Here is a 17,157-nt window from a genome sequence, read left to right as displayed (position 1 = left end):
TCGATTTTTTAGAAAACAATCCTTTTGGGAGTCTGACTCTTGAGATTCGGAGAGCAGTGTCTCTTCGATTTTTGAGAAAGTAATCCTGTTGGGAGTCTGGCTCTTAAGATCAAGAAGGCGGTGCCTCTTCGATTTTTGAGCATGTAATCCTGTTGGGAGTCTAGCTCTCAAGATTCGAAGGGCGGTGCCTCTTCGATTTTTGGGCATGTAATCATGTTGGGAGTCTGGCTCTCGAGATTCGGAGAATGATGCCTTTTCGATTTTTGAGCAAGCAATCTTGTTGGGAGTGTTTTCTCGAATGTGAGTAAAGGTTGGGCATTTTTGCCAATCTACCTTGCCACGGAGCACGAAGGTTGACACACATTGGGACTTTCTAGTTATCAAGCAGTGGTGTTGTTCCTTTACCCTTGTGGGTAATAGTATGGTAGCTAGACCTTCAAAATTTGTGTCTAAACTTTGTCAGAGATCTTTGGCAAAGTTATATATGGTACCCGAGGAGCTGATGTTGCGTGTGGAAAGTGGTGCCTCTTCGGAATCTGGAGAGTGGTGCCTCTTCGAAATCCGGAGAGTAGTGCCTCTTCGATTTTTGAACCAACGGCCCTGTTGCCTTTTCTTTTATAAGGGCACCAATTGTGTGCAAGAAGTACATTCAGAGAGTTATTGCTTGTAAGAATTTTTCCCTTACTTAAGAGATTTATTACGCCTCATTTCTCCTTTATCATTTCTGAGAATGTCTAGCTCATCCGACCGTCATTTTGACTTAAACTTTGATGATGAGGCAGCCATGCCTTCTCAAGACAACATATGACGCATATCCTTCTTATCCCCTACTGGTCCTCTTACCGTTGGGGACTCTGTGATGAAAAATGATATGACCACTTCTACCATACTTGACCAATCCCAGAACTACTGAGCATCGGTCAACGTTATACCGTCAATGACTCCAAAGAGTTTCCCTCCAACCAGGAGGCCAATCACACTGCGACACGTGTCAACATCAGAAGCCAATCATAGCGCGACACGTGTCAACATCAGAAGCCAATCACAACACGACACGTGTCAATGTCAGAATGAAACTAGAAACTCTCTTCTATAAATAGAGATCATTCTCTCACAATATTTCCTAATGTCATTTGTACTAAATCATTCACTTGTACTAACAAAAAGAGAGCTTGAACCTATGTACTTGTGTAAACCCTTCACAATTAATGAGAACTCTTCTACTCCGTAGACGTAGCCAATTTGGGTGAACCACGTACATCTTGTGTTTGCTTCCTTGTCTCTATCCATTTGCATACTTATCCACACTAATGACCGGAACAATCTAGCGAATGTCACAAACTTAACACTTTCTGTTGTATCAAAATCCTCACTGATTTTGTGCATCAACAAAAAAAAATAAAATAAACCACCAAGTAAAGGCTACATCAGCCCAGGTTTACAAAGCTTTGCATTTTCTGATTCGAAAGTTCCAAAAAAAAAAGGGTTTTAATTCAGCAGGTGAGTTCAAACCTAACCAAATTCAAGTCTTTTTTATCATGTCATAATTTTGATGGAACACTTGTATTATATTGTTCGGGAAGTCAGGTCCTTCATGTATTACACTGTATTGCAGGTTTAAAAGCTCACAAATATTCAAGGAAAAAAACAGCTCTCATAATTTACATAGGCCTTTCAGAGTGAGCACCCGGTAATTAGTTCCCAAACTTCCCAGCCAACACGATGATGATAACTTCAACCGGAATCCGGGCAGACGTTTCCATACTACCTTATTCTTCACTATTTCCCTGAAAAATCAACACAACACATGAATTTGGATGAACGTAAAATACAAGCTAATCAATAAATAAACTTTGTTTCTGCCATTTGAAGGTGGCATAGCTTGAAATAGAGAATCAACTTCGAGGTCGTGAATAACTTCAATAATTTGACAGCAGATATCGGTAACCTAGAGATTTAGGACAAGTTGACAAAATTGTTGTGACCAATCATCTAGTTGGAAAAAGAATGGGAAGTAACTGGAGATTAAAGACAACCATTCTGAAAGTTAAATCTTGAAGGAAACTGACAAAGACAAAATTTGAAGAGACATAAACTAAAGTTATCCCCTTCACTATACCCCTCACGGAGTCGTTACCCAGACATTTTTCTAGAAAGCAGCATTTTCTGATGGTCTACAAAAGTTATTCAGGTAATCGAGGATGTTAAGGAAAAACGGTAAGTGGAAACTCAACTCAGCTGAACATGGCAATACACTACGGGCAAAAGTGAGTCATGAGTTCCATCATTAGTAAGGGGACTTCAGCTTTGTGTAAGAGTAATCTAGTTTTCTTGAAGAACCTACAGAGACAAGCAAACAACTCGAAAAGAAAAATGATCTTGACTTAGTCTTCCAACGATAAATCAAATAAAGAGACATTAGTTACGGTTACTGAACAAATTAAGGAAAGAGTGATTCCCCTGAACTCGGGGGAAATGGAAGCCCAATGGGCAGACAAAACCCGAATTCTGTCCCATAGCTCTGCCAAACCAACACCGGCATAATCATAAAAAAACACACTTCAAATAGGATGAAATTTTTGGATAAAAGATATGGAAACGAAAAGTTTGTAAATTCAGTAGATATGCATGATATGCAATCTAAAATACAGCATCATTTTTAAGATAAATACTTAAAGCATGAAAAGAAAACACTCAATTTGTGTCTAGAAAATAATTTTGATGAGATAAAAATGATATCTTAGCATCTAATTAGCACAGAACATCCATCTGTTTATAACTTTATAGTGCATGACAAAAATAGTGTGCATGTATTTTATGTGCTCTTTACATTATTTCTTAAATTAAAGCACGCTTCCTTTTCCCTAAATTGAGAAGGTATACAGCCCCCCCCCCCCCCCAAAACCCAAAAATCCACACATGCGTCCAGCAATTGTGAGCCAGGGGTAGCCCCAGAGAGCTTATTACACAAGTTAGGTTTTGACCTCCGGATTTACACTTCTTGGGGCAGTTATTTAGGCCCTCTTGTTGCTTTCAGCAGTTAAGCTTAAACCTGGTTTTAACTCATTTTAATTGGGGGTTTGACAAAGGGGTCAAAATTTGGCCGCAAAGAAGCAACTAGAAACTACATTTCTTTAGATCCGAGAACTACCCTCAAAATGTAACCTTTTACGATAATTGCTAAAAATTATGAGATACTGAGAAAACAATTATATGATTAGAATACAGGTAACATGAGGGAATGCCAACTACAAATTGCCAGCACCTATTATGAAACTAAACGAAACCAAAATATTTAACGGGTTGGTATAATAGAAATAGAGAACCACCAAATAAAATAACAAGAATAAATACCTTCATTGAGGCGGAATAAGTGCAATTTCAATTTCTTGGAGGGACTTTCCTTTTGTTTCTATTACATTTCTCTTCACAAAAACAACAGCCAGTAAACAAAAGGTAGCAAAGACTGTATACAGAATTTGTGGCCCAATTTGCTCCAGCAAGGGTAAAAACAACAGGCCAACAAAGAAATTTATCACCTGTTGAAGGCACAAAATTCGTTACAGCGAGATGGCATTAAAATTTAGAAGTTTAGAGAATGGAATTTCTGTTCATAGAAGAAAGTAGCATATTCACTACAAGCAAACAGAAGCAATATTAAGGAGACCTCAAATTCAACTCGCAAGAATGGATTCTTACAAGAACAGCCACATTCAACAAATATAATTGCAGCAAGCCATAATGATATTAGCCTATCAGTATACAAACAGGAGTGCATTCTTGCAAGGTTAATCTTTGAATTACTTCCAAATTCAAGATCACAATACTACTTTATCAACCACGCAATGGCCTAGTTTGAAAATAAAAACAACCATGCGATGGCCCAGCCATGACAGTTGTTGGGGCTGGATTCCAAAGAAAAGATAATTGATCTTTTTCAATGAAAAGTTCTGTCGGATTTCAGTAGAATCCCATTAACTCTCATTTTCTAAAGCTAAATATGTTCTCACGTAATCCCAAAGTCTTTTACCAGCTTACAATTTTAAGTTTTTAATTAAAGATTAGAACTTGAGAAGGAACATTATTATGCAGAGATTCTAAGTCACTGTAGATGAAAAAGCAACCTACACTTTATCATTAAGGTGAAAAAGTAGTAATTGATAGTCAAATTCAATGTACATGGTGGGTAGTCAAAATTTTGTTTCGGATAAAGGGGGTGGACTGTGGAGGAGCTGTTTACACTAAATCGTAGGATGTTTTAGACTGACTGCCCCTGCAGCCATGACTACGTGTTAATACCAAAACTTGCTTTCATAGACTGAAATTGATCACGTTCATAAAACTATGTTTGGTATGTGAGTATGATAAGCCATCAGTCAGCTCCTACAGTGGAGAAAATAAAAGGTGCAATGAGTCATATATTGAAAAAATATAGAAGACAATTACCCAATGCACGGCCATGCAAACTGCCATTGCTTTTGCCCTAATACGGCCAGGAAGAATTTCTGAAAGGAGAAGACCAGGCACTGGACCAGCTCCAAGAGCAAACATCAACACAAACCTGCAAAAACCATTTGATAATCTAGATTATCATAACAACCACACACCCAAAGCTTCTGTGCATATTTGCTTTATAATCTCAAAGTCATTTATATATGGCATGTGGAAGTATAGACATGCATGCACAATGCATTAAAGTAAAAAATCTGTGCAGAAATGGCGCATCACATGATAATATGTTATATTCACTCAATTGTGTCAAATTTTTACAGTATCATTAGGCAACAATTGGGTTTAAATATAGAAAAAGAAAGAAACCAGAATGGCTAACTAAAATGAATTCACTTATACCCTTTTAATTATCCCAGTGCAAGACTCATTTAAAATTCCCAAACCATTCAAGGATCTGTCTTATCCTAACAGCATTTTTTTTTCGTTATTTTATCTTATACTTATAATAACATAGCTTTTCTCTATCTATAAACAAGACTGAAGCTGATATACTACTGTTTGGACCCAACTACTCACAGCAGCATGCCGCCAACAGATAGACTCAATGCTCCAGATCCCGACGTATAAGAACTTGCTCCAGTTACTTGAAGACCCATTGCCACTGCCTAAATCAAGAAATGCATAAAAGGTTAGATAAGATATCATACTGTCTACTTGATGCAAACAAAAAGGAGAGAACCTCAGTTGGACCACATGCAATATGGGTACCACTGATTCCATAAAACAGACATAACTAACATTTAATATTTTAGCTCAAAAGTTTGCATCAAATATTCAGAGTATTTTAGGAGCTTACCATGCCAGAAAAGCTTCCAAGAAGAAGTACCTTTCTTCCAAGCTTATCCATCAGGATCATTGCAAGAATTGACCCTAGAATAGTATAGAGATAGACCAAAAAATAAGAAGAATGGTAATAAGGAAACATATAAGCAAATCTCAAATAGGGACAAATAAGATACTTGAGAATAAACCCAACCATACCCGACAGATTTGCAATTCCAACACATGTGTTTGCCAGATCTGAAGGCACCCCAAAGCTTTTAAAGACAGTTGAAGAGAAATAGAACACAGCATTTATGCCTGACAGCTGTTGTAAAGCAAAAATGGTAGACCCAATGAAAACCACTGCAAAATATGGAGGTGATAAGGTAATCATACTGAAGGAAGCACGTAAATTCAATCCTGAACAACTCATATACTAATGAGTTGTGTTGATGCACAAAATCAGCGAGGACTTTGGTACAACAGAAAGTGTCAGGTTTTGTGACCTTCGCTTGGTTGCTTCGGTCACTAGTGAGGATAAGTACGTAAATGAATAGAGACAGAGAAGCAAACACAGGATGTACGTGGTTCACCCAGATTGGCTACGTCCACGGAGTAAAGGAGTTCTTATTAGTAGTGAAGGGCTTACACAAGTACAAAGGATCAAGCTCTCAATTTAGTTTGAAGCCCTTCTAGCAGGATTACGTTTGGCCAAACACCTCGGGGTTAAACAAATTGATATTTTCAGTGACTCCCAATTAGTGGTCAACCAGGTTACCAACAACTTTGATGCTAAGGACAGCTCCGTGGCAGCATATCTTGCGCAAACACAACTTTTGCTCAAGCACTTCCACTACCAGATCACCCAAGTTCCTCGAGCGGCAAACAGTCATGCAGACGCCCTGGCTCGCCTCGCCTCAGCTGTGGAAGACAAGATTGGAAGAAAAATTCATGTCGAACTGTTGGCAACACCAAGCACCATGGCCGCAGAAGTATGCAACTTACAACAGGGGGATAGTTGGATCACCCCGATAATTTCCTTGCTCATGGCACCCTCCCAAATGATAAAGTCCAGGCTAAGCAAATTCGATACAAGTCTACCCGCTACCTGATCCTCAATGATCAACTCTATAAGCGAGGTTTTAGCCTGCCATACTTAAGGTGTCTTACGCCTGCCGAGGCGGAAATCGTCCTTCGGGAAATACATGAGGGAGTCTGTGGAGATCATGCTGGATCTCGGTCCCTAGCACACAAGACTTTTCGCCAAGGATATTACTGGCCAACACTCCACCAGGATGCCATCAAAGTATCCCGCTCATGTGACAAATGTCAACGATATGCAACTATTCCTCATTCCCCTCCAGAGCCTCTTATTCCTATGATCAGCCCTTGGCCCTTCGCCCAGTGGGGACTTGATTTGATCGGCCCAATGCCGGCAGGGAAGGGCAAAGTCTGTTACGCAGTCGTTGCAGTGGACTACTTCACAAAGTGGGCCGAAGTAGAACCCTTGGCAACCATTACTGAGGCAAAGATAGAAGACTTCGTGTGGAAGAACATCCTTTGTAGATTCGGCATTCCCAATGCGATAGTCACTGACAATGGGCGACAGTTCGACAACAAGAAGTTCAGGTTGTTCTGCTCTAAGTTCAACATCAACTTATGCTTTGCCTCTCCAGCTCATCCCCAGTCTAATGGACAAGTTGAGGCCATCAACAAAATAATCAAGCGCACTTTGAAAACCAGCTTGGACAAAGCTAAAGGCTGTTGGCCAGAATTTGTACCCCAAGTTCTTTGGTCATATCGCACTTCATATCGGACTTCAACAGGAGAAACTCCATTCTCACTTGCCTTTGGCACAGAGGCGGTTGTCCCTGTTGAGCTCGAGCAAGCAACATTCCGAGTCCAGAACTACATTCAAAGTGAAAATGACAAACAACTCACCCTCAACTTGGATTTAGTCGAGGAACACAGAAACCAAGCTCACTTGAGGAATGTCGCCTACAAGCAGCGCATCTCCAACTATTATGACTCTAGGGTCAAGCCTCGTTCTTTCAAAATAGGAGACTGGGTCTTAAAGAAAAGATTACTCTGTGACAGAGTCCCGAGTGAAGGCACACTTAGTCCAAACTGGGATGGACCGTATGAAGTCATTGGCATCAGTCGCCCTGGCTCTTACACACTTAGAAGCTCCGATGGCAAGACCCTTGGCCATCCATGGAACGCTGATCACTTGAAGTACTACTACAAATAGACTCACGATGTACAAGTGTTGAGCTATAGCCGTTCGGCATCCTATGTAATGAAGGCCATTTGGCAATGAATTCAATAAAGAGGTAATTTAGCCAACTCAGCCCTCACTCTTTTACATTCATAGCAAGCGATGCCAGAACCCTTCTCAATCAGAAAGCAATCCGTCTTCCACAGTCACTACAAAACAAGCAAATGAAGACCGTGTCAAGCGCCCAAAAAAAAAAAAAAAAAAAAAAAACAGCTTCATCCAAAAAGCTTCACCCGAAAAGCTTCACCTCCAAAGCTTCACCCACAAAGCTTCACCTAAAAAGCTTCACCCAAAAAGCTTCACCCGAAAAGCTTCACCTCCAAAGCTTCACCCACAAAGCTTCACCTAAAAAGCTTCACCCACAAAGCTTCACCTAAAAAGCTTCACCCAACAAGCTTCACCCGAAAAGCTTCACCTCCAAAGCTTCACCCACAAAGCTTCACCTAAAAAGCTTCACCCACAAAGCTTCACCCAAAAAAAAAAACTTCACCCGAAAAGCTTCACTTAAAAAAGCTTCACCTACAAAGCTTCACCTAAAAAATCTTCACCTAGAAAGCTCCCTCTACATACTTTCACCATCAAAGCTTCACCATCAAAGCTTCACCTAGAAAGCTTCATCTACAAAGCTTCACCATCAAAGCTTCACCTAGAAAGCTTCAACACCAAAGCTTCACCTACAAAGCTTCAACACAAAACCTTGCTCCAAATAAACAAATTTTGTTCACAAAACCCAAGATGCCCTTGAACTTGTACAAAAACACTTGGGTAAACATAAACATTTTTTGTTTTACACCCACAAGGGCCCAAAATTTTCCTTCTTATTTATTCACTTATATATGTTCCCAAACATATTATAATAGATCCAACAACAAGCCAAAGTCCCAAGTTTCATAATGGACAAAAGTACAAGCAATTCATCAATAATGAAGGTGCTACAAAAATTGGAATCTGCCCCAAAATAGAAATCCAACCCAAGAGACTTTTTCTCTCTCTCCCTCTTCCGCCTCCTTTCATCTATCAAATTTCTGCAACCTCTGCTCTTCTCCAATGGAGCTGAATTTTGGACACCCTATAGTTCTTGAGCATATGAACAACTTTCAAGAAGGAACCATTTCTGTTTGAGCGACGGAAATTAAAGTGTTGAAGCTCCAAACATGATAGTCGGCTTCTTGCAGATTTCGAAGCTGTTGTGATGTTTCGAAGATCTGGAAATATTTAACCGTTAGTTCATCCTGAATTTTGGATATGTTATGAAAGAGTCGATGAGGAACAACTTCAATGAAGAAAGCATACCGATCTGAACAAGAGAAAATGGAGTTTCGAAGCTCACAACAAATCTGACGGGTTGACAGAAAAATAATAACCAGTCATTCATCATACCTGGATTTCTGGAGTTATACTGCTCCGAGGGATCTCAAATTTGGATATGTTGTAGTTCACGAGCTGAGGAACAACTTCAATGAAGAAAGTATGTTGATCTGAACAAGAGAAAATGGAGTTTCGAAGCTCACAACAAGTCTGACGGATTAACAGAACATTGATGAACAGTTACTCATCATACTTGAATTTCTGAAGTTGTACTACTCCGATGGATCTCAAATTTGGATATGTTGTAGTTCACAAGATAAGGAAAAACTTTCATGAAGACGACTTTGCAATCTGAGCTATAGAGAAAGGTGTTATCTTGCATCCACTCAGGCTGATTAGTGGAAACGAAAAGCAATTCCACCAAAGAAAAGATGAAAAAGAGAGAAAAGCTACTAATTGCACTTGATCTTGTCTAGTCAATAGCATGCAGCATCAAACACACAAAAGTTGGAAATATTTTTAGATAAAGCATATACGAATGTGTGACATCGAAACAAGAATTCGTTACTTTGACAAATTAGTAACACGCGAGACACCTCATTCGGCAACTCTCTTCGCCTGAAGACTTGGGGGACTCCCACCATATGCTACTGCACCTTGATACTCGGCAGTCTCACAACCACTCAGTGACTTGGAATTTTCAAGTCTCCAACCGAGAAGTTTTCCTCACTCGGGAAATTAAGGGAACACTACCTCAAACTACATGCTTCACTCACAAAGCTTCAACAATACAGGTTTCAACAAAAGCAAAAATTCAAAGAACTTTATGAAGAAGGCTTTGGTGTATTTAACACAATATGTTGAAATGAAGCAAAGCTTATTTATTAATATTTTCGATAAGCCACAAATATGTACATATACATGAGTCAAAATAAACAAACAAAAGGGAGCCTTCACAAAGGTTGCTTAGGGGAAGTCTCAGCAGTCGGTAGAGCCCCAGAAAGAGAAAGCACCGGAGGGTGGTTATCCGAAGCCTCAGTACTTGACAAAACCCCAGAAGGAGGAGGCATTGGAGGTTCATCATTTGAAGCTTCATTACCAGGTACAACCCTAGAGGACGAAGGCAATAAATGCCTTTGGAACAAACCCACAAACCGCTGATGATCAAGTAAAACCTTACCATCAGATTCCTTCATCTGGTCAAGCTTCCTCTTCATGTTTGTAGCATAGTCATGGGCGAGCCGGTGCAACTGCTTATTCTCATGCTTGAGCCCTCTAATGTCCTGTTTGAGACTCATCACTTCAGCAGCCAATGATTCAACTTGGTGGGTTCTAGCAAATAGGCGTTGGGCCATATTAGACACAGAACCTGCACACTGAACACTAAGAGCCAGAGAGTCCTTAACAGCCAACTCATCAGACCGTTTGGAAAGTAGTCTATTATCTTTGGGAGTGAGAAGGTTCCTGGCCACCACTGCAGCGGTCATATCATTCTTCATCACAGAATCCCCAACGGTAAGAGGACCAGTAGGGGATATGAAGGATGGGCGCCATATGTTGTCTGGAGAAGGCGTGGCTGTCTCTTCTCCAAGGTTCAAGTCAAAACGACGGTCGGAGGGTCCAGACATTTTCAAATGTGTTGAAGAAGGAAGAGGTCAGACAAATCAAGATCTTAGAAGTGCAAGAAATGAGCTTCTACTGGTAGAGATTCAAGTGTGTTGTGGAACTTAATGCCAGCCTCTATAAAAATCTGCACTCGACGGAGCTTCAGAAATCGAAGAGGCGTTTGCTTTCTCAAAAGCTGGCCTGCTCAGAGACCACGAGGGCCGATCTCAGAAATCGAAGAGGCGTTTGCTTTCTCAAAAGCTGGGCTGCTCAGAGACCACAAGGGCCGATCTCAGAAATCGAAGAAGCACCTGCTTTTTCAGCCTCGTCAGCACCTGTCACATGCACACTCAGCTTTGCGGAAATTACGGACAATCTATCGAAGATTTCTGGTGAAGTAGAAAGCACGTGAATCTTACTGTTCAATCACCGCTCTCCATATGCACCATCAACTCCTCGGGTACCACATATAACTTTGTCAAAGATCTCTGACAAAGTTTAGGCACGAGAATTTCGAAGTTCCAGCTACCCTACTATTACCCATAAGGGTAAAGGAACAGCACCACTGCTTGACAACTGGAAAGTCCCTATGTGTGTCGACCTCCGGGTTTTGCGGCAAGACAGGTTGGCAAGAACGTCCAACCTTTACTCACATTCGAGAAAAGACTCCCAACATAATTACTTTCTAAAAAACCGGAGTAGCACCGCTTTCCGAATCTCGAGAGTCAGATCCTCGACGGGATTGCTTGTTCGAAAACCGAAGAGGCACAACTCTCAGAACTTCGAGAGCCAGATTTCCTTAGATAAAGCTTGTCTGTAATCTTCACACGTAACATCAGCTTTCCAGATACCACATACCACTTTTTCAAAGTGCTCTGACAAAATTAAAACACGTGAAGCTGGCAGCTCCCACTACATTGCTGTGACCAAGAAGGGTAAAGGAATAGCATTACTACTTGTTATTGGGAAATCCCTATATACATTGACCTCCCTCCTCAACGGACAGGCAAACCTGCAAAAATGCTCAACCCTTTCTCGCATTCGAAAAGGCACCCTCAACATAACCTCTCGAAATACTCAGCTTTATTTCCCCCCGATAATACCTCAGCAAATAAGCCACACCAAGAACAAGAGTATCTCATATCATCAGGATCGAAAGCAAGAGTATCCCATATCATGCTTTCTCCCTGTCTTTGTCTTTGTCCTTGTCCACACCTGCAGGACAAGGAGAAAGAGAGCAGTCAGTCGGAACCTGAAATCAAACCTCCAATTTGGAACTGACTGCCTGGAGCCTTTGCCTGGTTGCTTACTTAGCATTGCTCTCGAGTACTCATCCTCAACTGCTGTCAAGGTCACGAATTCCACCGGCAAATACCTCATGACAGTTGATCAGATATTGGCTCTTTACACTGAAGCTGCCAAGCGTGGATGAGTCACTATGAAGGAATGTTCTGAAGGACCATTTAAATGCAAAGGTTGCACACCACTTCTGCCATGCAAAAGATTGAAGCAGAAGGTTCAACGGTGAGCTGAAACAGATCACTACAGCACGACACCTTTCCATACCACATTCATTATTCCGTCAACAGCAAAAGTATCCCATATCATCAAGGTCGAACGTACTCTAGATTTGATGGACTTGTTTTGACCCTCAAATTTTCGAGTCGGCCTTATACTCTGAAGGGCACCAGAAAACCCTCCAGCACAGTTCAAGAATAAGCCTGTGGAAAGTTACTTCTTCAAAAGCAAAAGTATCTCATATCATCTCTTATCCATTTGCTTCTCCTTATCCTGGCAGTTGAATGAGAGACAAGGAGAATGAGAACAATCAACCGGAAGCCGAAGTCAAACCTCTGATCCTGGGTTGCTTACTTGGAAGTTTGACTGCTTACCTTGTCTGTCACCTCTTTCGGCAGATCTCCTAGCTCGGCGACTTGGGGGACTCCTACTATAGGGTTTGTATCACACTTGACTAAGCCCGAAACTACAACTAAGCTTTAAGTGAAATTGATACATTACCTTGTGCGTCAACATCAGCTAAATACACCATTCCCGGATGGAGGAAAGGTACTTCCAGAGAAGGGCAGATGAAGATCAGACCACACTTCGGTACTTAGAAGTTTCGTGATTACTCAAGGGATTGGATCTTGCAAGTCCCCAACCGAGGAGTTTCCCTCACTCGGGAACTTAGGGGAGCACTGTTTGTACCATACTTGACCAATCCCGAAACTTCCGAGCACCGGCCAACGCTATACTGTCAAGGACCCAGAAGAGTTCCCCTCCGACCAGGAGGCCAATCACTACTCGACACGTGTCAAGATTAGAAGCCAATCAGAGCGCAGCACGTGTCGACATCAAGAACCAATCATAACATGACACATGTCAATGTGACAAAGCTACAAGTTTTTCTATAAATAGGGGTCATTCCCCCACAATATGGCCTAATGCCATTTTGTGTTAAATCATTCACAAGAACTCACTAAATTGAGAGCTTGATCCTTTGTACTTGTGTAAGCCCTTCACTACTAATAAGAACTCCTCTACTCCGTGGACGTAGCCAATCTGGGTGAACCACGTACATCCTGTGTTTGCTTCTCTGTCTCTATTCATTTACGTACTTATCCTCACTAGTGACCGAAGCAACCAAGCGAAGGTCACAAAACCTGACACTTTCTGTTGTACCAAAGTCCTCGCTGATTTTGTGCATCAACAAGTTGAAAATATACTTTTGAAATGTCGGCCATACAGTAGCTCTGAAAACTTTATTGTCTCTAGTTCATCCCCCCTGTCAGACTTTGACAGTTCTGCCATTGCAAAGTTAACATGTGCTGCTCCTAAAAGTTTCTCAAATTCAGCTTCAGCTTCAGTACCTCTTCCTCTCTGAACGAATTCAAAAACAACTGTTAGCATCAATATTGATAAGTAGCCTTCAATGGGTCAAAAATAAAATGAAGCATACTCATACCAAGCACTGTAAGGTGAGTAACTGATGAAAGTTCTTATGGATAATATCACCCACAAGGCATGTATACATATGGGAGAAAAGAACCAGCTAAAAGAACAAAGAGACGCCAGTTTCCCCAAGGAGTAATAATGAGCACTACCATTACACATTTGCAATACAAAGAGAAAATGAACCTTTTCTCTACTGGCAACAACAGAGAGAAAGAAAGAAAGACAAAAGAAGAAAGTGAGTGAACAAATTTCAAATCCTCCTTTGAGCCAGAACTGGACACAATTACTAATCCGGATCATTGCATATCTATATATATGGTATGTGCATTATACTACACAACAGGTACGTTTATACCAAAATATACATAATACTATATATAAGTAATAATATGTTAATATCCTAGATGTCAGAAATTAACAAGAAGCCAATTTCACTAAAGCTGCATAGAGCTCAACCAATTCAGGAATCAAGACTACATATAGGACAGTTTATATTGAGTACAAACACGAGAACTAACTTGGCCAAATGTTTTAAAGGTCAATGATTAAGGAATGAGAGCACATAACCTTGAAAAGCCACTGAGGACTCTCTGCACAGAACTCCATGCAAACAGCTAGCACTGCAGCAGGAACAGTAGATACCCAAAAACAAACTCGCCACCTAAGCATCAACGGTGTTGATAGAAAATAGTATTCATTAGATAACTGTTGGAAAATAAAGAAGACGCTTAACATAAGAAAAAACAGATCAAAACTTGAAATGAAAAGTCTTCAGGATTTTTCCATGACTCCATAAGAATATCTTACCAACCCACTATATCCTTGGCAGGGAGTCCAATAAAGAGAGACCCCATAAGTCCAAGACACGTAGAAATTTGTGTGAAGCTCCCAAAAGCACCCCTTACAAAAGCTGGTGAAATCTGCTCATGTAAACAAAGCATACTTAAACATTTAATAAGATTTGATGCAAACTAAGCAATGTCAATTAACAGTTGCAGAGAAAACAACAAATTTAGTTTCTTATATACCTCTGACACATAGATAGCAGCAACAGGTGGGCCAATTCCCATCCCAGTTCCAACGAATATCCTCCCTAGAAGCATGCCCCATAGACTTTTGGTTGTTGCACTGCAAATTCACATAAAAAATTATTTAGTATGAATCATATGGTTTACTATATGTGGAGTTTGTGACATTGACCCTTTCTCTTATTGTAATGGATGTAAAAAACAAGTAAACGAATTTCTAATTTTGGCAAGGGAATATTTCTATTTATCAGGAAAAACTTTGAGTGAGAGGCATAAGAAGGAAAAACGTGCAAGTTTGGATCATGTAAAAGGTAAGCATAAGTACTTGACAACTTCATTCTCAGCACTTTGTATAAGGTTTAGGGTTTAGAGCGCTCATAAACATAAGAACAGTTGAAGCAAGGCACTTAATTGTTTATCTGGAAACTTTTGAGTGCAAGAAATAATAGGGACAAGCATGAAAATGGGGTCATTAGTAATTCTTCATCTTTAATTTGTCCATGTTCAGTTTTCTCTTTGTACAATTTCAGTGTGACTTGTCCATTTAAGTTCTTAACGTTTCTCAGTTGGTCACACAGTCACACTTACCTTTTATTTTAAGTGCACATGATTGATATTATGATAACAGTGCTACCTCATTGATGCACCGATTATCATCGGCAATGCACACATCTGGAATGCCCTTCGATGCCCCACTCCATCTAGAATCCAACCACTAAATAGAGATCCAACAAAAGCGCCACCTAAACATGTACTCACTACTAGACCTTCATTGAAATAGAAACAATATCAGGTCAAATAATGAAATACTTTTAGCTGAGAAAAGATCTGATATCCAATAACACTTATTACCCTTTGCCAAAGGATTCCCACTGAAGCCAAGGTCCAAAGAAATGCTATCTAGTGTCTCGTTAACCACTCTGCATTAGTAAAACCAACAAAGAGTATACTATTCAAGTTAGAAAAACATATCAATCAGAAAGACGGAAAAAAAAATTCTGAGTTTTTCAGGAGTAGGGATGTCACCCGAGATGGTAGCCATATAGGAACGAAGAAAGAGCTGCCACAAGCATATGCGGCAAGGAGCGCTTCCATGAAGGGTTTCCAATACCTTTTCCATTCACTAAACCTACTAAAACCCATACAAGGAATCAGCCACAAACGCATGTACCATTTACAAAACCAAATTATCTAATACTGCTTTCAAAATTTATTAAAATCCCATTTCAATGAAACTTCTAAAGAATTATGTACAAACCATGTAGGAATTTCCAATCCGAGACCAAACAGAGAAAACGGTAAAGCAATGTAGCACCCCGGACATAGAAACAACAAAACATAAAAAACTGTGACAGAGCAATCCGTGAGTACCTGCACTTTCTTCTCTATCATAAGCATTGATATGGTCCTTGGACGCCACACGCTTGTATGCCGAGTAGGCATCGACATGACGACCCCGCATAGCAAAATTATAGAAGCCTTGTCCAAAATTTAACACAGAAAATTGTGCAGCCGACTGCAACCACCATACAAAACTGACCAATTAAATTCTAACTAATTCATCATTTTTTACCTCATACATTGCTAAGTGCGAACCAATCTGGAAAACCAAGAGCCGCATTGCCAAATTAACACACAAATCACAGTACTAAGTACAAACTTGAGTGATAGAATATCCGATCCGGTACATCACGAACTATAACTTCAAATTTGCACCATCCATTCATCATACAACAAGCATACGATATCCACATCAAATATATCTATATATATATATATATATATATATATATATATATTATATAAGCATGCAAATGTGAGAAATCATGATCAAACGCAGGAGAGATCTTGCTAGAAACGAAGAAAATTGAGCTTCACATGCGAAACGGTGGCGTTTCGGATGTCACAGTAATGGGAAAGCAGAAAACTCACCATTTTCTCAAATAAATAAATGAGAAAAAGTAGAGCAGAGAGAACTTTCAGCTGTAGACAGAATTTTCAAGGATTCTGGTGAATCAACTGTGACCTATAAAATGCAAATATACATAGATATACACATGCATGATGCATTTACATAAGACACAGAGAAATTGAGTACCTGTGTAAAATGCGGAGGTGGAAAACGATCTGACAGCGAGAGGGGAGAGAGAGATTGAAGAAGACGTAGGTGGAGAAGGAGGCGGAGGTGGTGGAGGAGACTAAACTCCGGCGGTGGGAGGTGAGAGGAGAAGCAGAGGCACTGGTTATGCGTCACTGTCAGCTCTGCAACTCAAGACAAGTAAGTCTAAGCGAGCTTCTCGAAACCGTCCCCTGTATATTCGGAGGAGAGATATTTCACGTCACAGTGATAGTATATCGTGTGTTTTTATATAAGATCAATTTTAATGGTTAGGCTAAAAAGTTAAATTTTTTAATTCAAAAAATTTAGAGCATGTTTGATACCCTACTCAAAAACTTGAATTGTTCTTAAAACTAATTTTCAGGATCATCTCTTAGAAACAGTTTTTTTTAAGTTTCAAAAACTTGTTTGGCATTGAACTTAAAAACTATTTTTGAATCAAAAAATTTGAAAACTTGTTTGGTTTAACTCTTAAAAACAGTTTTTTAGTTTTTTAATTTTTTTTAATTTTTTAATTATGTATTTTTAAGATATAAAAAACATTTGAAATGAAACCTTAAACATACTATTTTGATATTCATGTGCTAATA

General features: G+C 39.9%; 1 protein-coding gene and 1 long non-coding RNA gene across 5 annotated transcripts; both read right to left on the bottom strand.

Annotated features, from left to right (window-relative positions):
• Positions 1-1,513: 1,513 nt before the first annotated feature.
• On the bottom strand, positions 1,514-16,780 carry LOC126634446 (probable plastidic glucose transporter 3). 4 transcript variants are annotated; one of them, XR_007627342.1, is made up of 16 exons: positions 16,547-16,780; positions 15,820-15,964; positions 15,475-15,580; positions 15,301-15,368; positions 15,083-15,215; positions 14,449-14,548; positions 14,228-14,340; positions 13,988-14,081; positions 13,192-13,345; positions 5,494-5,637; positions 5,309-5,382; positions 5,029-5,117; positions 4,447-4,561; positions 3,355-3,539; positions 2,235-2,360; positions 1,514-1,787 (listed from the first exon to the last, which is right to left on the bottom strand). XR_007627342.1 is itself a non-coding variant. In XM_050304971.1 (15 exons), exons 2-14 carry the CDS (start codon positions 15,908-15,910, stop codon positions 3,357-3,359), a joined length of 1,464 nt encoding a protein of 487 aa, XP_050160928.1. In that variant the 5' UTR covers positions 15,911-15,964; positions 16,547-16,780; the 3' UTR covers positions 1,514-1,787; positions 3,355-3,356. The 4 variants fall into 4 exon arrangements, 2 of the variants coding, with proteins under 2 accessions (XP_050160928.1, XP_050160929.1); XR_007627343.1 differs by having other exon boundaries at positions 2,235-2,340; XM_050304971.1 differs by lacking the exon at positions 2,235-2,360.
• LOC126634449 (uncharacterized) lies at positions 8,353-10,001 on the bottom strand. The gene is made up of 2 exons (XR_007627344.1): positions 8,933-10,001; positions 8,353-8,757 (listed from the first exon to the last, which is right to left on the bottom strand). It is a non-coding gene; the product is annotated as an uncharacterized LOC126634449 (long non-coding RNA).
• Positions 16,781-17,157: the final 377 nt, after the last annotated feature.

This window comes from Malus sylvestris, chromosome 9 (assembly GCF_916048215.2).
Source record: "Malus sylvestris chromosome 9, drMalSylv7.2, whole genome shotgun sequence".
Taxonomy (NCBI): Eukaryota; Viridiplantae; Streptophyta; class Magnoliopsida; order Rosales; family Rosaceae; genus Malus; species Malus sylvestris.
The sequence above is the reverse complement of the archived record's forward strand: the minus strand, read 5'-3'. Positions and strand labels throughout refer to the sequence as shown.

Bases quoted from the DNA above. Each gene is read 5' to 3' on its own strand.
- LOC126634446 (XM_050304971.1), bottom strand. From the start codon at position 15,910: ATGCGGGGTCGTCATGTCGATGCCTACTCGGCATACAAGCGTGTGGCG. The intron at 15,369-15,474 runs GTGACATCCCTA...TTACTAATGCAG, and splicing joins CTATATGGCTACCATCTCGG to AGTGGTTAACGAGACACTAG. The intron at 15,216-15,300 runs GTAATAAGTGTT...ATTTCAATGAAG, and splicing joins TGGGAATCCTTTGGCAAAGG to GTCTAGTAGTGAGTACATGT.